At 35.7% G+C, this 21,207-nt stretch overlaps 1 protein-coding gene and 1 non-coding gene across 2 annotated transcripts; one reads left to right on the forward strand and one right to left on the reverse strand.

Moving 5' to 3' along the window:
- The first annotated feature begins 403 nt into the window (after positions 1-403).
- On the forward strand, positions 404-13,596 carry EIF2S3 (eukaryotic translation initiation factor 2 subunit gamma). The gene is made up of 12 exons (XM_006213009.4): positions 404-698; positions 1,347-1,410; positions 2,546-2,673; positions 2,764-2,885; positions 4,930-5,024; positions 6,296-6,454; positions 7,221-7,355; positions 8,719-8,813; positions 9,234-9,378; positions 10,835-11,004; positions 11,378-11,550; positions 13,172-13,596. The coding sequence occupies exons 1-12, from the start codon at positions 630-632 to the stop codon at positions 13,233-13,235; spliced, it is 1,419 nt and encodes a 472-aa protein (XP_006213071.1). The 5' UTR covers positions 404-629; the 3' UTR covers positions 13,236-13,596.
- A 3,217-nt stretch (positions 13,597-16,813) lies between these two features.
- Positions 16,814-16,886, reverse strand: TRNAI-AAU (transfer RNA isoleucine (anticodon AAU)). Its single transcript has one exon. It is a non-coding gene; the product is annotated as a tRNA-Ile (tRNA).
- Positions 16,887-21,207: the final 4,321 nt, after the last annotated feature.

Here is a 21,207-nt window from a genome sequence, read left to right on the forward strand (position 1 = left end):
CCTCCCTAGCTCTAGAAACCTCTCTCCGAGAGTAAGTTAGAGACTTTGCTTGTGCCATCCCTGGACCACTGAACCTCCGCGCGAGGGCGCCCTCCCCGCCGCCCGCCAGCTCAGTGTGCGGCCACCTCCTGGCCAAGAGCACCGTCACAGGCTGGCCGGATCTGGAGCCGATCTCGCCTTACTAAATTATGGAGATCGGTTAAGAAGGATATTCCCAACGTCTAGCCTCACACCCCAGATGAGATTCCCAGGCCCGGGGAAACTCGGCCATCCCCTCGGGAAACGGAAATAGCTACACCCCCGCCAGCGCGCGCATCGGTTGCATCACCCGCCTAGGAAGGGGCCTTTTGTGGGGCTGCCTTCAGCGTTGCCTGTACAAATATACAACACGTCTGCCACGAATAGATCCTGAAACTTGGCCTTGTATTTTCTAGTCAGCCTGCCAGCAGGTAGTATACAAATCCATGGGAAGAAAAGTCCAAGCAGTGAAGCCTCTGCTGCAGTGGGCATCCTCCTTTCCCAGGGCTGGGCCCTAGCCGGCCCTCCCGCCTCCGCTGCCCCGCCTGGCACAAGGGGGCCTGCGTACGGTCAGGCAGCTGCCGGGGCGACTTCCTTCCTCTCCGGGCAAGATGGCGGGGGGTGAGGCTGGTGTGACTTTAGGGCAGCCGCACCTTTCTCGGCAAGATCTCGCCACTTTGGTAAGGCATCGTTCTGGGAGGATGCTGAGTGAGTTCAGGAGTGAGGATTGCCGGGTCTCCATGGAGGCTTTGAGATGAGGCGATGCCGGGCTGTCGGGAGCATGGGGTAGGGAGCCGTGGAGCCGGGCGCCCTAAACTGCGCTCGCGCCGCCCCACGCGCCTCTGCCAGTCTGCGAGCTGGGTGTGGGGATGTGAAATCGTGGGGCCTCGAGCTTCCTGAATGATTCGGCCAGAATGTCACAGTGTTAAATGTCATGAAGGTTTTTCACTTTTCAAGGTCTGGAAAGTGAGTGTCTACACTATCCTCAGTGCTAATGCTCTCAAGATTGGGGGACCTCCAGCGTCCGTGTCTCCCATAGTGAGTGGAGGTGTAGTCTTGTGTAACGATGAAGGACTTTTAGAGCTTCCCAGTCATCAGAGTCCAAGATTGCTTGTACAGGAAAAGCGCTTTAGAAGTAGAAGAGAGTAAATGTAGTCACAGTTGTGATTCGTCTTATGTACAGTGATTTATAATAAAATAGAGTCTGTAAAAGAATGTATGTGTATAATAACTGAATCACTTTGCGGTACACCTGGGACTAACATTATAAAACATATTTCAAAAATTTTAAGTATAAAATAAAATAAAAATAAAATATTTGATTGCAGGATGTTACCAAGTTGACGCCACTTTCGCATGAAGTTATCAGCAGACAAGCCACAATTAACATAGGTAAGATAAGAGTAACTTAAGAGACCTTGACTTGATTGCTCTCCAGCAAGTAATTTTGACCTTTGTGTGATTACCTTAATCATATGAGGATGCAGATATTCAAGAAATAGGTATTAAGCTCTTGTGAACAAAATACCTGCTAGATTTTTGGGGGAACCCATGTTACACCTTACATTGCCTAGTTTACAGACCAGGTGGAAAGAAAAGAACAGACATCTGAAAAGTTCAAGAACATAAAGTGATATGTACTCATGTAGCAGTTTGAAGATGGGGCGGGGTATAGCTCAGTGGTAGAGTGTGTGCCTAGCATGTATAAGGTCCTGGGTTCAATAACCAGTACCTCCATTAAAAATAAATAAATTTTTTAAAAACCTAATTACCTCCCCCATAAACAAAAAAATAAAATAAAATAGAATAACTTAAAAAATAAAGATGGGGGAAGTGCGACTGTACTTGCCACACAGGATTATTGCAAGGGCAGAGTTTGTGTGAAAGTTTTGTTTGATATATAAGCTATTATTAAGTAGAGGGTTTTTTTTTAATTGGTACCTAGAACTTTAGAGGAGATGTTATGTTGACTGAATGTAAATTTGGGGTATTTGAGACTGTACAAACAACACAGTAAAACCTAGTTAAAAGTAAGGCTTTACCATGAGGCTGTTAAAAAGTTATAAGATACTTGCTATCCTTGACAGCATTACTGTAATTAAACCTGGGTTGTTCTCTTGTTTTCATGGATTCCTTTTTGTTATGTCAGGGCTGCTTATACCTATTTACTTCACTCTGGAAATGCTGGAAAGTTTCCTGATAACAAGATTTCAAGTACTTTTTATCATGTGTTTATTTTATGTGAAGGCTCTCTTTTCTGTGATTAAAAACATAAGATGGATAGCTTGTATTATATGCTGAGTATAGTTTTTAAACAAGGTTGTCAGCTCCATGGAAAGTCCTTTTTAGTCCTCTATCAAAATAAATCTTTTGTAGAAAGGATGTGTAGGAGGAAAAATTGAAGTCATCTTTGGTTTTACGTTGATGTTTACAATGAGTTGTGACTTTGGGTTTTCTACTCTCAAATTGAAAAAATATGTGGTGTAACTGAATGCATGTGAATTAATTTTTTGTACTTTGTCTATAGGTACAATTGGTCATGTAGCTCATGGGAAATCTACGGTTGTTAAAGCTATTTCTGGAGTTCACACTGTCAGGTTCAAAAATGAACTAGAAAGAAATATTACAATCAAACTTGGCTATGCTAATGCTAAGGTGAGCTGTGTACAGTGAAATTAGAAATTAACTTTAGTTGTTGAATGTGCAGATAACAAATCCATATCTTTTTTTCATTGAAACTTTTAGATTTATAAACTTGATGACCCAAGTTGTCCTCGGCCAGAATGTTATAGATCCTGTGGAAGTAGTACACCTGATGAATTTCCTACAGACATTCCAGGAACCAAAGGGAACTTCAAATTAGTCAGGTGACTTCTTTCATGCTAAAAACACTGCACTTCACATTTTGTTGTCTTGTGATTTGTGCTTTTTGAAATACTTAACTGAGATAGTAAACAATGAACCTAATTGTTGAATGGCTTTAGTTTTTCATTATTTTGTCTTCATTGTCCATAATGAAGTTTTTAAACCTATGTTAAGATACTTACATGAAGAGTTCTCCAAAGGAAAGGTATCACATACGCAGAATGAAATGGAAGGAAACAGATCATTGGACTTAAGGGATTCTTTTTGCCAGGCTTCCTAAATTTCTTTTAAACAGTGTTGTTTCTACTTCTTAGATAGAGAAACAAAGCTATTCTTAATCACCTCTCTTAAATACATGGGGCTTGTTACCCATCTGTTTTCTGAATATGATTGCGTATCTTTATTTTTTATCAGAGGATACTGATGTTCACCTAGTGATGTTTATGGGGGTTGGGGATGTTCCACAAGAAAATTCTAGATCACGGGCAGAGCTGAGACTAGGGAGAGATGAATGAGGCCCAGAATTTAAGAGGAAAGAGAAAGCTTTAAAAAAGAAAAAAAAGGGCCTTCAGTAATCAAGATAAATAGTATTTTAATGCAGTGTTTTTTGAAATTAATGCAAAGAAATCATACCAGAATATAATTTTTAAAAATAAAGACAGGCTCAAATTACTGTTTTTTTCCTCTTTATCACTGGTTTTCTTGTTTTGTTTTTGCATGGCATCATTGCTGATCTTGTTTTCATTTAAATTTTTGATATTTTGTTCATTGTGGAATTTTTGGCATGAATTTTGATTTTTAAAAATATTTAAATATTATTTGTCTTGATTATCAGGTTTTTTGGCACCGCCTTAAATTTTGCACCTGGGGCGAGTGCCTCATTTGCCTCACCCTTGTTGTGGCCCTTATCAGGAATCAGCAAATTTTTTCTGTGAAGGGCCTGATAGTAAATATTTTCAGCTTTGCAGGCCATAAGTTCTCTTTTGCAACTGCTCATTTCTGCTCTTGCCTTATGAAAGCAGAATGATGTGCACGAGTGGGTGTGGCAGTGGGCCAGTTTGCTGACCCCTATTTTAGAATATGACAGTGTGAGCATTCTGTTATTAAACATAATGATTCTGAATGAGTAGCATACATAGTTTTGTTAAAACTGCTGCTATTTCCACTTCAGATTGGCAATTCCAACTTTTCAAGATGCTAGAGAAAGTTTTGGCAATTTATTTTTTCACGTGGCAGTGCCCATTCTATTAACACTGTTTTAGCTTTCAAATCAGTAACATTCCCAATATACACTTTTTACTGTATTTACTTTGATTAGATTTGGGGATTTCTGTCTCTTTCTACACATAGATTTCATTTGCTTTGTAATGATCTGCAGTGATTTTACTCGGCCAGTAGGTAATCTTTTTTGCTGCTGTTCTTTTCATATTTCATTTTTTCTTCCAGTTTTATTGAGAGATAATTGACATATAGCACTGTATAAGTTTAAGGTATACAACATAATGATTTGACTTACATACATCATGAAATGATTATTGAAATAAGTTTCGTGAACATCATCTCCTATAGATACAAACTTAAAAAAAATAGAAAAAAATTTTTTTCCTCGTCATGAGAACTCTTAGAATTTACTGTCAACAATTTTCCTGTATAACATACAACAGTGTTAATTGTATTTATCATATTGTACATTATACCCCTAGTGTTTATTTACCTTATAACTGAATGATTGTACCTTTTGACTGCTTTCATCCAGTTCCCCCTCTCCCCACCTCAGGTGACCACAGATTTGATAATGACAAATTTGGTCTCTTTCTATGAGTTTGTTCATTTATTTCTGAATTGAGCTAATAGGTAATCTTATTTCTGAGATCTAGAAGCACCAAGTCCTGTAACTACTTGACTTTATAGCAATAAGAATTATTTCCATACTCTTATGTAATATTCATATTCTGTGTTTAAAGAGATTTAATTTTATGAAATCTGTAACTTGCATATTGAAATATTGATTGACCTTAGGGCTGATTGTTATTTCTCAATTATTAGACATGTTTCCTTTGTTGACTGTCCGGGCCACGATATTTTGATGGCTACTATGCTGAACGGTGCTGCGGTGATGGATGCAGCTCTTCTGCTAATAGGTAAATATGTCAGAATTAGTTTGGGCAAATCATTCTGTGTCAAGTCCAAGATGGAATATTTAAAGGGGAACTAAGGCCTTTAAGGGCCTTATCTAGTACCTAAATGTGACGAATGGTAACTAATGTGTCATCCAAGATGACATCCTTGCCTACCAGCTATCACAAAATATTAAGCAAAATAGACCTAGGCCTGATGTCTGTGAGAATTCTTATGGTGGTATGTATCTGAAAAGGTCGGCAGTGCATTTTAGCTTTATATTTACATGTAAAAGTACATGTATGTTTTTTGTGTTATGTGTCTTTGAGCTGTCTACTGCAACATTGGTGTATAATGGTTTTATTTAGATGCAAATCTTAGTAAGTGCTGAGGTCTAGACCTGAATTGGGATTTTCAAGGCTAGGGTTGTGTTACTTCCCTTATGTGAACTGCTGAGAGACCTTGTTGCTATGCTATGTAATTTTTTTAAAGTATGCCAAGAGAATATAGTACAGGACACCTGAAACATCACCCTTAGGGAGGATGATTGTTCGAGTCCCCAACAGAACATGCCTATTTCTTTATAATGTAAACTGTTATTTTTAGTGTTCTTCCCTCTTGTTAGGGAGTAGCCTCTGTTAGTAGTTGAAATTCATGGACTGTATTATGTATTAAGTGTCATCCCCCCTTAGTTACTCTGCCTCTCAGGAGCTTGACTGGGCCAGAACATCTCTAGGACTGGATAGAGCCAGCCATACCTTATATCTGAGCAAAAGCTGAGGACAGACCTTGAAATGCCAAACTTGTTGATTCCAAGCTTCTTGGTTAGGACCAGGAATGGGAGCCAAATGATTGGGATGCTCCAGTGAATGCAGGCAAATGAATGCGGGATGAAGCAGGGGCAAAAGATGGATGCTTGACAATGATCCAGGACTTTTGCCTTGAATAGGGCTAGGGCATTCTAGCATTTCCTTTATTAGATGTCAGCCATGTATATATATATTTGGTAGTAAAATACACATAACATAAAATTTACCATCTTAACCATTTAAAGTGTACAATTTCGTGGCAATAAGTACATTCACAATGTTGTGCAAGCATCACCGCTATCTAGTTCCAGAACATTTTCTTCACCTCAAAAGGAAACCCTGAACCTATTAGGCAGTCACTCTAATCCTCTTTCCCCTCAGCCTGTGGCACCCACTGATCTCTTGTCTGTCTCTTATGGATTTGCCTATCCTGGCAAATACTTCTGGCTATCTCTCATGCTTCTTTTTTATTCTTCATCATCTAGCTGGTAATGAGTCTTGTCCTCAACCTCAGACTTCTGAACACCTGGCTGCTATAGAAATCATGAAACTGAAGCATATTTTGATTCTACAAAATAAAATTGATTTGGTAAAAGAAAGCCAGGCTAAAGAGCAGTATGACCAGATCCTTGCATTTGTACAAGGTAAGAAGCCATAATGTCTAATAAAAATCCTCCTTGGTGATAGTAAAATAAACAAAGGCATTTAAAAAAAAAAAAGTCAAGTCTTGATGCTATTCTTACTGAGTAGCTGCTTTGAGAATTGGAACTGACAATGGTTTATTTAATCTTTTAGTATTGCTTTCTCTAGCGGTATAGTGTCTTCCCTTATTGTTGACATTTGATCCTCTGTTAGCCGTGTTTTTCTTGTTAGAAAGGTTGACTTCCTGTGAACCCAGTTCTAGCATAACAACAACAAAAAAAGTCACTTTGATTAAAATCTAATTATGTTTGGTCCATTTCTTTGACCAGCCTATTTGACATATAATTAATAAGGAGCAAATATTATATGTGCCAGCTGTCTTTGATTAGCAGAGTCTATAATTTTATCTTGACATTTATTGGGGTGTTAATTACATGTTATTAGAAATCTTTCAGCTAGTAAAGTGCTCTTTCCCAGGAGTGTTGGTATTTTATGTAACAGTTTTATCATTATTGTTATATTAAATAAATCTGTTAATGTATTTTGACATTTGTTTTCCTTAAAGACAGTAGTAGTCATTTTCAGGAGTAAAAGCAAACGTAGAATACTGACGCCTTTCTGAAAAGAATAATTACTTTCTACCTGCTGGTGGCATCTGTGGGGATGTTTAGGCGTCTCTTGTAGTAATCGTAACTATTTCCTGTAACATGTAAATAACAGGTTCTGTAAAACTGAAGAATTTTGATCTTTCTGAATTTTGTCGTATAGGTACCGTAGCAGAAGGAGCTCCTATTATTCCAATTTCTGCTCAGCTAAAATACAATATTGAAGTTGTCTGTGAGTACATAGTAAAGAAAATTCCAGTACCCCCAAGAGACTTTACTTCAGAACCCCGACTTATTGGTAAGTGATAGGATTGGTCTGACCTTTTTCCACATTGGTAATTCCCCTTTAAGGATGTTTATTAATATTTCCTCTTTCTGCAGAGGTGAGAAATTATAATCTTCATAAGATTTTTTTTTGAAATCAATTAATTCTTAGATTATTTTGGCAATGCTAGATTGCATTACTGGATAAGAGGCAGAGTCCTGAGTACAGAAGGAACTTTTGACCTTTTTGTGCTTGGTATATGGTATGTTATGTGATCAAGAAGGAGGAATACAACTATAGATATACAGCTAGTTTCTTCTGCATAGCACAGGGAACTATAGTCAATATCTTGTAGTAACCTATAGTGAGAAAGAATCTGAAAACAAATATATGTATGTATATGTATGACTGAAATAGTATGCTGTACACCAGAAATTGATACAGCACTGTAAACTGAGTATACTCCAATTAAAAAAAAAAAAAGAATATTCTGGACTTGACAGAAGAAAAAAAATTCTATGGAATTATGTATTAGGAACAGTATATTAGAACTTCCATACAAGTGATTTCATTGTACCATTAATGAAAATTTTCATCCCTTTCACTTGTTTTAGTTCCTAGTACCAATACTGGTATAATTTGATCATCTAAGCTCATGATTTCTACATAGATGTAGGAGCCTTTTCAAAACAGACATTTGAGCCCCTCTGAGTCTTCACCCAGGACCCACTGTGTGTCGTGGGAAGTGTTCTCTTAGGTGATTGGTGATACATACCCCTTGTTAAGGGTCACTGCTCTCAGAACCTCAGTGCAGGTCACATAGTCCTAGAGTTTTTTGAAGTTTTAAAACTAAATTTTTGTTGCAGAAGTCATATAACATAGAGGTACACAAAGGAAAAAGTCCACAGTCTTACTCACCCCGTAGCCCTGAAGTAACCAGAGTTAACAATTGGTGTCTGTTATTCCTGCACCTTTCTCTTTGCTCATGTCATCATGTATAAACATGTACGTTTCTTGTTTTAGTTTTTGTTTGTGGAAGTGAAATCATACTATGCATAATTAGTTTTTTCTTTTAGCAGTATGTGAGTTATCCTTCTATGTTATTCATTACATATGGCTCTAAAATTCTATTTTAACAGGGGCATCGACTCCTTACCATGGATGTACCATAATATGCTTCCTATCAATGAACTTTTAAGTGATTTCCATTTTTTCCATTATAATTAGGGCTGCAGTAAATTTAGTTGGAATAGTACTATAAGATTTTGTCACAAAGTCACCCCTGTGGTATAAATCTTATGTGTCTACTATTTTAGAAAAGTTAACTTACAAAATCATATTTTTTCTGAAACTAAAGTGAATAGAATTGACTTTAATTTGTTCTGTTTTCTTTCAGTCATTAGGTCTTTTGATGTCAACAAGCCTGGCTGTGAAGTTGATGACCTTAAGGGGGGCGTGGCTGGTGGTAGTATTCTAAAAGGAGTATTAAAGGTAAACTGGATTTTGGTTGTTGTGGTTTTGTTTTTGTTTTCCCTTGTCTTAATCAGGAAAATAGTATGGACACTCCAAATTGGAAAATAATTTTTTTTTCATGGTGTCTAGTACTTGATAGAGATTTCTTTGTTTACTATGATGTCTTTTGAATGTGTTTGACCTCTAACTTTATAGGCTTCTATGAGTATAGGCTCCTGTGAATATGGAGCACATTTTATATGGTGATAGGTAGTTAGAAACAGTTGGATAGTTCTGGTTTTGAAGCTCTCTTCCATATCTTGTTTTTTAAATAGTCATCTTAGAAATAGGGAAAGAGCTGCCTTTTCAGTTTTATGCTCTTCCTATTAGAACTTTTTATATGTAATGAAAATTGTGTTGTCCAACAATGATTCTAATTAATTATTTATATTTTTATAGGTGGGCCAGGAGATAGAAGTCAGACCTGGTATTGTTTCCAAAGATAGTGAAGGAAAACTCATGTGTAAACCAATCTTTTCCAAAATTGTGTCGCTTTTCGCAGAGCATAATGATCTTCAGTATGCTGCTCCAGGAGGGCTTATTGGTAAGGATTTTCCTCTCATTTCTATGGGTTTAATCTGTGGATATTTATGGTATTTTGCATAGGAAATGGATTGCCCATAAGAATTTATTATAGGTTTTTAATTGGGTTTAATAATTGAACAAGGTAGGGGGACATACATGTGGTTAAGCTGTTGATTTTAGGGCATAAGATGGTTTCATGTGTTTATAAAAATTATTTTTAAGCCTAAAGAAGAATACATTTTGGTTTAATTATATAAAGTAGCCCCTGGCTAGCAGTAACAGTAAGTTTCATGACCTAACACTTAAAATACCTAACTATACTTTCTTTTTTTTCTTTTTTCTTTTTTCTTTTTTTTTTTTTTAACTTACATGGTTTTTGGGGTAGCGAGTGGTGGTTTTTTAGGTGTGTTTTACAAGTGGAAAGTTACCCACATATGCCATTTGAATCATGTCAGACCATAGTTACACTGAGGTGGGAATAAAAGAAGATAATTTCTATTATATAGGAACTACTGAGATAATTTATAGATTTTCTGGTCTCATACAATTTAGTGTATTACCAGATACCCAGAAAAAGGCAAGATACAGTGACTATTAGTCAGAGGTGCTGTAACTTTGGATTAAAGAAGTAAATGTTTGGTGAAGAAGGAGTTTGTCTTTTTGTTCTCTGGTGTTCTCTGGTATAATTTTTCTGTTGTATCCTATAAGAGTTTACTGTATATAATTTTATCCTTTTTTTTTTTTTGTAAACAAGGAACCTCTAGAAACTTAATGTTTTGGTTTTTTGGGGGGGATATTTATTCATTTTTTTAATAGAGGTACTAGGGATTGAACCCATGACCTTGTGCGTACTGAGCTATGCCCTCCTCCTTGGAAACTTTTTAAACACTTAACTTATGGAACTTTTCAAACATCAAAGTAGAGAGACTGGTGTAATGTAGTGTAGTGTGTTGTCATGTAGCCACCACCCAGTTTCAACAGTTATCAGTACTCTACCATTCTTGCCTCACCTTTATATCTTCTATCTTCTCCTTGAAAGACATACAGCTGAAATACTTTGAAGTGGATCCCAGGAATCAATAAAGTCTTTAAGCCATCTGTTTGATCAGCCTTCCAGGGGAGAAATGGCAGGCAAATATTCTGCACACTACTCATGAATTTTATATGTCTTCAGCCTTCATTAAGGATATTCAGACTTATTTTTTTGAGTTAGACTGTTATCTCTGTCCTTTGTTTAGAATTTAAATCGAGAGAATCTTTCTGTTCTTAAATGCCTTTCTAACCTGTCAGTTTATAATTCTGTTTCTTCAGATAAAGGTATTTTGGTCACATCTATGTAGCTATTACATGAGTACGAAAATACATTAAATTGTATATGTGTATGCTGAACTTGTTTGACTCCTTTTTTTTTTTTGGGGTAAATAGCTTTATGGGACGTAAAAAGTTAAGACTGTATATATCGTATTTTATATCAGGAGTTGGAACAAAAATTGACCCCACTTTGTGCCGGGCTGACAGAATGGTGGGGCAGGTACTTGGTGCGGTTGGAGCTTTACCTGAGATCTTCACAGAATTGGAAATTTCCTATTTCCTGCTTAGACGGCTTCTAGGTGTGCGCACTGAAGGAGACAAGAAAGCAGCAAAGGTAAGTGCTTTCTGTAATTCCTGTTCTTAAAAAAAAGTGACAGTGATGTTAAGACCAGTTTTGAGGTTCATTCTTTTCAGGAATTAAGAAAAAAGAAAAGGTGGATAAATTTGACTTCTTGAAAATTGAAAACTTCTATGTGGCAGTCAGTTTAGAGTAAAACAAAACAGGAAACAGTATGTCACATATGACAGTGCCCTGATAATTCCTATTATCCATCTGATTTTTTTTTAAAGTCTCAGTGAGATTAGGTGGGCAGAGATGGAAAATTGCTGACATCTGTTGTTGGCAAGGTTGTAGGAAAATAAGCGGTCATTTTTGGAGAGCATTTTCTTGATTTGGGGCTTTATTTTTCCCAAATTTATTTCCCTAGGTGCAAAAGCTGTCTAAGAATGAAGTGCTTATGGTGAACATAGGATCCCTGTCAACAGGAGGAAGAGTTAGTGCTGTCAAGGCTGATTTGGGCAAAATTGTTTTGACTAATCCTGTGTGCACAGAAGTAGGAGAAAAAATTGCCCTTAGCCGAAGAGTTGAGAAACACTGGCGGTAAGTTTATTAGCCTTTTGTTACTGGTAAAAACAAAAAAAAACAAAAAACAAAACCCCCACACAATCAGTTTTCTTAAGTTTTTGGTGGTGTATATGCACACACACACACTTTACCTTGAACACCACAGTTACTTTGCCTTTAACTCTCACCTGTTCGTTTGGATGACTTTGAAATCTGCATTTCTAGCCCTGATTTGTGATAGGCACAGCCTGTGTAAAAACCAGTGAATTTAGGTTCAGTATTTCCCTTGTCTTCGGCTTTTTTAAAACATATTATTTGGAAATAATTTCAGACTTAACAAGAAAGTTGCCAGAATTACACATAGAACTACTGCATTCCCTTTTCTTAGATACACAAATTATTCTTATATGTGACAGTTTGTGTACTTTTTTCTCACCATTTGAGAATCAGGTTGCCCCTTGCTCTGTTAATAGTTAAGTGTATATTTCCTAAAAACAAGAATATTCTCTTATAGAACCACTTCAAGAAGTTTAACAGTGATAAAATACAGAAATCTACAGTCCATGTTCCAATTTTATCACTTGTCCCAATAATGTCCCTCCTGTCTAGGATCATGCATTGCATTTAGTTTTCACATCTCTTTGATCTCTAATCTGGAACTTCTTCATCCTTTCTTTGTTTCTTGTCATTGACAGTTTTGAAGAATAGAAGCTAGTTACTTTCTAGACTGTTCCTCAGTTTGGGTTTATCTGATATTTCCTAAGTTTAGATTCAGGCCATGTTTTCTTGGCTAGAATACTTCTTCATGTAGGTGGTGACGTGTCCTCAGGGAATCACATCCAGAGACATATCTGACTGCTCCTCCTTACTGAGGTTAATTTTGACCATGCAGTCAAGGTGGTAGCCAGTTTCTCCATGATATAGTTAATCTTTTTACCCTTGAAACTAATAAGCACTCTTGCAGGGAGCCTCTGCAAATGGCCTGCTCCTCGTCAAATCCCACCTCCCGGATTTGGCATCCACTGATGGTTTTTATGTGAATTGAGCTTGACTATAGTGATTAGAAAATGGTGAACAATCCTCAGCGGGTTAAATGACCTCAAAAAGCCTGGTCATTGATTAGAGTAGACTTGGAAAGAGGGAGCAGAAGTCCCTCTGCTGTTGAGAGTAATCTGTTTATAGACTACCTAGTCCTCTAGTGCTTCTCTTAATTTCCTTTACCAGCTAAGGTCATGATAAGTCCATTGTGATTTGTTGAGGTGCTCTGAATGGTTAAAAATTTTTTATTTTTCAAGGAGAAAAAGAGAATGAAATTTTTAAAAAATCAGATTGAGATGGTTTGTGTATCAGCATGGTTCCTTAGGCAGACTGAAAGGTTCTTCATTGGTGGTTCTGAACAGATAGGTATATTTTCATAGAGTGAAGATGAACATATTTATAGTAGCAACTTTTTGTTTGCATTTCCTGTCATTCATTCGAGCTAGAGCCCATCTCTGCATGTAAGAAGATAGTGTGAGCTTTCTTTTTGGAGGAGTGGGTTTTGAAAATACTCAGATTTAGCAGATAGGCAAGTAAAACTAGTTATATCATGTGATTGTGTGGTAATGATAATGAAATGGATGTAAAATTCATGGTTTCTTTTATTTTCATTTTGCAGTTTGATTGGTTGGGGTCAAATAAGAAGAGGAGTGACAATCAAGCCAACAGTAGATGATGACTGAAGAATTAAATAATACATTTGGATGAAGTTGGAATTTCTCTTAACAACCTAGGGGTGTATTTTCAAAGCAATAGTGAGGAGTTAATTTCACAGCTTATTACCTTAGTAGTAGCTGTAAGGTTATTCTCATTTTTCGGTGATGAAAATTTAACCTCTAGTACTAAAATAAATGGGGTCTACAATAAATGTAAAAATTGGCATAATGTTGGATTGAGTCTACATTTTACCAGAAATTAATCACTACCAAATAATGTCTAATTTATATATCAGTACAGGTTTAAAATGAAACTGTTTGCTACAGCCCACCTTTGCTGTAGCACACATACCACTGAACCTGTTTGAAATAAAGTTTTTCTTCATCATTTTCATAATTCATCTTTGAGTAGCTCTAGGGCTGAAGGATTATTATATCAGAAAAATCTTGAAGACAGATTCTGAAAGACCAATTTCCTTTGCCCCATATTTTATGCTGCTTTGTCTTTGCAATTTTGAGTGAAAAAGAAATTAATAAGTTCAAATAAAATTATCCTTCAGGGCACGAGTGCTCGTTCCCATGGACACACCTCTCTCTCCCCTTCCTCTTTTCCTGGCCTGGACACAGGAAACTAGAGCCTGAAGTTGTCACCCTCTCCCTGTGATGCCCTGTGATTGTTTATGCATTGCTTTACACCTGAAACCTGACAGCTTTCCCCCATTGGAAAATACTGTTAACACCAGATGATTTTAGATAAGTAACACAGATCTTTCCAGGCCTTGTTTTGTGTATTTTTTTTTAACTGCTTAATTGACACAGTTATGATGTAGATTCTAATGTTAGTAATCTTTGGAACTTTCAAAGGGTAAAAGATGTTAGAAAGCAAAGGGTGAGCCCTTTGGTTTTTAACTTATTCTCCATGTTCTTGTGTGCCATGCTTTTAAGTTTTTTTTTTTATTTCATAAGATTCTGTTAAAGCAATGGTTCATAACTCTGACTGACATTAGAATTGTTGGAGAATCTTAAAAAAAGATAGATGCTCCACAGAGATTTTGATTTCATTGGTTTTGAGTGGAGCTCAGGCATAATTTAAAAAAAAAAAAACTTCTGTGTTGAGAAGCAAATTTAGAGTTGAGAAGTAGGTGTATTAAATAACACAGAATCTTACTGAGTTTTGGTAGTCCAATAATACTCTCTGGTTTGCTCTTCTTAAATTTGCATTTAATGTGGGACTTGATGCCACAGTTGTACTACTGTGCTCTTTGGGGCATTGAACCTGCTGCGTTGTAGAAGTTTAGTAGGAGCGGCTCTGAGTTGTTACTTAAGTTTATAAGTTTTGAGGAAGCATGTTAATGTTACTTACTTGCTTGATTTTGAAGGGTTGTGTTATAGCATGAGGAACACACTTGAATGAAGCAAGGTTCTAATCCAAACATTAATTTTTATATCTAACATGTCCCCATGTGTTTTGTACGAAAAATTCTGGAGTAACAAGACTCAAAACTTTGCAATAGTTGACTTATTTATTGTAGTTAATCTCATGTCAGAACTGAAACCAGAAGTCTGTTTTCTATTTCAGACATGCGCATGAATTTTGACAAATTTGCAAAGCACTGTGCTTAGTGTACATGGGAATACACAAATATGAAAACAGTGAGCCTGATTTTCATAGAACTTGAGGTCAGTATAGTGATTCTCCGCAAAAGGTGTACCTGATTGAGAATCTGCCTGTAATGTGATGTTACTGATGAAAGTACATTGTATATGTAAATCCTCTTGGCTCTCCTGTTAAGAGGTTTTCAGAACTGGACCAGTTCTCACCATCTCCACTGCTACTGCCCTAGTTGAAGCTGCCCTCTCACCTACAATGGCCCTGTACCTCCTCACTTCCACGCTTGCCCCACTGCAGTCTGTTTTCCATACAACCAGTTACACTTTTTGGAAACGAATGCTATGTACAACTCTAATAAGTTGTAAAGTTAGTCTCACGGAAATGGAGGGCATGTGACGACATCCAGGTGACTTCCAGGCTGACCTAGACAGCTCTCTTCACTATTTCACTCTTTGTATGTAATCTCCAAAGATGGTGTGTGTCTTTGGTTTTTGCAGAGGAAAAAGGACTAGTAAGAGTGCAAATAGCTGCACTCGCATAAAACTTCTGAAATTCCATTCCTAGAAAAACTTAATATAGTAAAGCTCCCAGTGAAATGGGTTCTTTTCTAGAAATACAGTGAAAATGTTTAAATTACCAGAGACGAAGCAGATATCCTTATATTGATAATCAAGAAACTGAAAAGGCTATTTAAAAATTACCTCTGCTCGAGGTCCTGGGTTCAATTCCCCAGCACCTCCATTAAATAAATAAAACAATAAAATAAAAATTAACCTCTGCAGAAGTTTCCACAAAACTCACAATACACATTCTTCCAAATTTGGAAGAATAGTAATTCTTGTTACTTAAAATTTTCCAGAATATAGGAGACATCATAGTTCATTGTTCAAAATTATATCCTTGTTGCCCAGACCTGGAGAGAGAACTGCCAAAAACAAGACAAAAACAAACCACTAGAGACCATTCTCACAGTTAAAGTTGTAATATCTATACTAAAATATTAGTAAATTAAGTCTAACTATATATTAAAAGTAATGCATTACTGTATATGCAGGGATGTCTTATAAGTGAAAAGAAAAAGATATACCTTGAAGATGTATTTGATACAATTCAAAGTATTTTTAAAACATAGGTATTGTAGAGAAGGAAACTATTAACTTGATGTAAAGTACTTAGCAGAGAACTATCAGAATCATTGATTTTAATGAAACATTGGAGCACAGTAACATCTTTCAGTAGTGCTGTAGGTGCAGTTAAAAGTTCCAGTTGTGTAAAATGTAGGGTTGCGAGGTTAATGAAATAAGGGTGAAATTCAGAGGGTTGGGAAGTAGTCATCAATTGCATTGCACCAGAATTCATACTGTTTGGTTTCTCTGTTCTCATTAAGGTCTGGAACAAATCAAGAATATCAGCTGCCACTTGAATTCTACAGCATTGTTCTCTGAGGCTTAGCAAATGAGATAGAAATATTGGGAATGGAAGCAACAGAATGTTACTTACAAGGTATAAGATTGTCTACCTAGAAAATACAATGCCGAAACTAAATACAACCCCGAAACTGATTATTTTACCAAGTAATTTTACTAATTAGTTTACACACACACACCAGAAAGTGCAATGAGGATAAACTATCCAGGTATACATTTAACAAGATTATGCAAGATATATATCAATAAAACTAACATTTGCTAAAGGACAAAAAGATGTAACTGCTGAGAAAGTAAGCAGTATTCTTGGATGAAAATACTCAGTATTGCACAGATGACTGTCCTTTGTTCCCTATAAATTCAGTGCAATCTGAATAAAAATTTCAGTAAGACTTTTTGAAGAACTTGTCCAGCTGGTATTAAAGACTTGGAAGAGTGATTCACAAGGATATTTTGAGGAAGAATTGTGATGGAAGAGTTGACACATGTTTTGTTTTAAATTTTTTTTATTTTTTAGTAATTTTTTCATTTTGTGGGAGGTAATTAGGTTTGTTTTTTTATTTTAATGGAGGTACTGGGGATTGAACCCAGGACCTCATGCACATTAAGCATGCACTCTACCACTGAGCTATACCCTCCCCTCGACATAGGTTTTAGAACATATAAAGCCACAATATAAGTGTGGTGCTGATGCAGAAATAGGTCAATCATTGGAACAAACTTGACAAACATAAAATTTTAATAATACATGCTGTAGGCAGCATTTATGTCAGTGAGGAAAAGGACAGACTTATTTTTTAGTCCAAATTGCTAGCCATTTGGAGATAAAAGATCTTTCACTTAAGATCTTATTTAAGATTTTATTTTATTGAAGCAAAATTATGAACAAAGAAAACGGAGATTATTTTAATAATTTGCATGAGGAAGAAAAGAGAAACCCAAAAGCCATAAAGGAAACGTTGACAGATCTGACACACAAAAAGTTCAAAATTTATAGGCAAAGGTAATACAGATTTAAAAGATGACAGAGTGAGAGAAAATACTTAAAACTTACATGAAATGTGCAAGATTAATATTCCTGGTATAAATCGGTAAGATTAAAAAAATAAAGTAGAAATGGGACAATATATATTGCATCACTTCAGGTGGGCTAGCAACTAGCAGGAAGAGAACTCATGTAGACTCATGAGCACACGGAATGCCAATGATTTGATTTGAGCAGAGATGGGCGTTAATGTCAGTGAAGTCCCTCAAGAAGGAGCAGATGTGTCCTCTCCATGGAGTTTTCTTTGTGCCTCAGGCTCCACAACAGGGAAGGGCTGTGCTGCTGCCAATGACTATCTTATAAGGGCGGGTCTTGCCAGATCAGAGAAAATTAGTTTTGTGCTGGGCCATTGTACTTTTATACTCAGAGGTCGTGTCACTTTGCAGGAAGAGCTTAGACAAATATTCCTCTTAATGCTGGCATTTAAGGGATTTTTTTCGTTTGTTTTCTTTATTTTTAAATTTTTATTTTTATTTTTTTTTTTGTTATACATTTAAGGAATTGTTTACACTTGTTGGGCAGCAGAGTAATCATACTGTATTCTGGAAGGTAAAGCACCATTACTGAATAAGATGTCTGACTTCAGCTTTTTGACAACAGGGAAAATCCATCTCACAAATGTGTATAGGCTGTTTGTAAAAGAAATGAAAATATCCAGTATACATTTGTAAAGTGCTCAGCATATCTAGTGATAAGAAATGTGAAAACTAACAATGTGGTTCATTTTCACTCATTAAAATTGGCAAAAATTAAGAAGATTTATAGCAGCCAGTGTTGGTGAGGATATATTGTTGGTGAGAAGTATAAACTGGTTCATTCTTCAAAGAGGACAGTTTGATTACAGCTATCAAGATTTAAAAGATCTCACCCTTTGACCCAGAATTCCCTATCTGGGAATGTACCATAATGAAATATTTGCTCCTGTCCACAAACATCTACGTAGAAGAATGTTTATTCCAGCATTGTTTAGTAAAGCAACAATTGTAAGACACCTAAATGTTAGTCAAAAGGGAATGATTACATTTTGTGGTGCATTTATTCTATCATGAAATAAAACTATAAGCCACCTTTGATTCAGCCCTGGTTAAAATTAATGGTGAAAACATTGGTCCCAAAAGTATTTCATGAAAATCCCTGAGAGGAAATAATCTCTGACTTAAAGTGCTTTGAGAATTCGTAATACAGTGTTGGTTGTTACTCACCTCAGAAAGAAAATGGAGTGTCAAGGGAGCAAGCTCCTGGTTAGTATTAGCACTGAATCTGTTAGAATCACAGGTTTATTTTCTCAAACAAATTTATAAGGGGAAAGCCAAGACCAGCAAGTGAATTCATGCCACTTACATAATAGTGAAATTATACATTAAAGTTTATCACTATCAGGCTGGTATATCCACTACAACCTATATTCCTAGAATAAATACTTTCTATCAAATATAATTTCTTATATGAACATATATAGTGAGTAATATATTTTGCACAACAAACATATAAAAAGATTTAGCAGAAATCATAATTTTACATATTCCAAAAGAGTTAAAAATCAATCCTTTACAAATAATATGTCAAAAATACCGCAGTAGGAGCTTCAGTTAACCAGGAATGCATTTAATGATGGCAACATACAAATTATAGTTCAAAATTAAAATCTTTATCCCTTTTGAATTCTCTTAAGTCTTAGGTGTCTTATGATTTGGAAATCACCTTCAACTTTCTCCAAAGGGTTAAAAATACAGTATAACCCATTAGTCTAGTGGTTTGTATTCTCAAAAGCACTAATCTAACCATCTTTTGTCTCAAAAGTTTCTCATCAACTGCTGTTATGACTCATGGCCTATTTTTTCAGAAATTTTATTAGCCTTCTCAAAAGACCAATTTTTGACTGTGTCCAGCCTGTATTGTACTTTTTATTTCATTGATTTCTTTTCCTATGGGTATTATTCCTTTCTCCTACTTTCTTTGGATTCATTGTGCTAATTTTTACTAAGGACTGAACTCATTAATTTTCTTTTAGCCTTCTTTCTATGTAAACATTGAAAGCCAAGCATTTCCCACTTAGGACTTTTTTAGCAGAATCAAACAAATTTGTATTTATTTAGGTATAATCTACATTCAATAAAATGCACAAATCTCAAGTGCTCAATTTGATGAGTTTTGATTATTTTATACACCCATGTATCCATCAGCCCAAACAAGATACAGAATATTTCCACCACCCCAGAAAATTCTCTCCTCCTACAATATGTAGTCTTTTGGCATCTGACTTCTTCCACTTAGGATGTTTTTGAGATTCATCTATGTTGTAGTATGCATTAATAGTTTGTTTCTTTTTATGGCTGAGAAGTATATAAAGATAACACTACATTTTGTTAATCCATTCACCAGTTGATGGACATTTGGATTATTTCCACTTTTTGGCTGTTAAGAATAAATCTGCTATGAACATTAGCGTTCACGTCTGTGTAGACATGTATTTTCATTTCTTTTAGTACGTTCCTAGGAAGGAATGTTAGGTTGTGTGATAAGTCTATGTTCTGCTTCTTAAGAAACTACTAAACTGTTTTCCAAAGTGGCTGTACCATTTTATATTCCCATTAACAATGTATGGAGGGTTCTGGCTTTTCCACATCTTTACCAGTACTTGATATTGTCTGTATTTTATTATAGCAATTTCAGTGGATATGTAGTGATATCTCATTGTGGTTTTAATTTGCAGTTTCCTAATGAGTAATGATGTTGAGCATCTTTTCATGTGCTTATTAGCCATTCATATTTCTCTGGTGAAGTGAGTATTTAAATCTTTTACTCATTTTTTGACTGGATTGTTTGTTTTATTACTGAGCTTTAAGAATTCTTTATATGGTCTCAATAGCGCCTTGTCAAATACTTGATTTGCAAATATTTTCTCCATATCTATGGCTGGCTTGTCTTTTCATTTTATCAGTGGTATCTTTTGAAGTACAATTTTTTCTTTTATGGATTATACTTTTGGTGTTGTATCTAAGAACTCTTTGCCTTCCTCAGGCTCAGAAATATTTTTTCTCCTATGCTTTCTTTTAGAAATTTTATAGTTTTAGCTCATAGATTAAAGTCTGTGCTCTATTATGAGTTAATTTTTTTATGGTATGAAGTAAAGGTCTAAGTTCATTTTTTCTATACGAGTATCTAATTATCCCAAGCCATTTGTTGAAAAGACTATCCTTTTTCCAGTGGATTGCCTTGGCACCTTTATTGAAAATCAGTTGACATAGGTATAAAAGTTGATTTCTTGAATTCTTTTCTATTGATCTGTATGACACACTGTCTTGATTACTGTGTCTTTACAGTAAGTTTTCAAATCGAGTGATATAAATCCTCCAACTTTGTTCTTTTTTCAAAATTGCTTTGACTATTCTAAGTCCTTTGAATTTCCACATAAATTTTAGCTTCAGCTTGTCAGTTTCTCCAAAAAGCCTGCTGGAATTTTAATAGGTATCACATTAAATTTATAGATCTAGTTAGGAGGGAATTGCTATCTTAACAGTATTGATTTTTTCAATTCATAAATATGGAGTGTCTCCCCATTCAAGTTTTCTTTAATTTCTCTCAGTAACATTTTGTTAGTTTTCACCGTAGAAGTCTTGCACTTCTTTTGTTAAACTTGTTCTTATTTAGTTATTTTTGATGCTATTATGAATAGAATTGTTTTCTTAATTTCATTTTTCGGTTGTTTGTTGTTCATATTAAAAATTGGTTGATTTTCTTTCTTTTTTTCTCTTTTGCAGTTGACATGATCTTACTTTTTTCTTCCAGTTTTATTGAGATATAATTAATATATCAATATTGTATAAGTTTAAGGTGTATAGCGGAATGATTTGACTTACATCTTTAAGTGATTATTTCAATAAGTTTAGTGAACATCCATCATTTCATATAGAT

Source organism: Vicugna pacos, chromosome X (genome assembly GCF_048564905.1).
Source record: "Vicugna pacos chromosome X, VicPac4, whole genome shotgun sequence".
Lineage (NCBI taxonomy): Eukaryota > Metazoa > Chordata > Mammalia > Artiodactyla > Camelidae > Vicugna > Vicugna pacos.

Bases quoted from the DNA above. Each gene is read 5' to 3' on its own strand.
- EIF2S3 (XM_006213009.4), top strand. From the start codon at position 630: ATGGCGGGGGGTGAGGCTGGTGTGACTTTAGGGCAGCCGCACCTTTCT. The intron at 1,411-2,545 runs GTAAGATAAGAG...CTTTGTCTATAG, and splicing joins ACAAGCCACAATTAACATAG to GTACAATTGGTCATGTAGCT. The intron at 11,551-13,171 runs GTAAGTTTATTA...TTCATTTTGCAG, and splicing joins AGAGTTGAGAAACACTGGCG to TTTGATTGGTTGGGGTCAAA.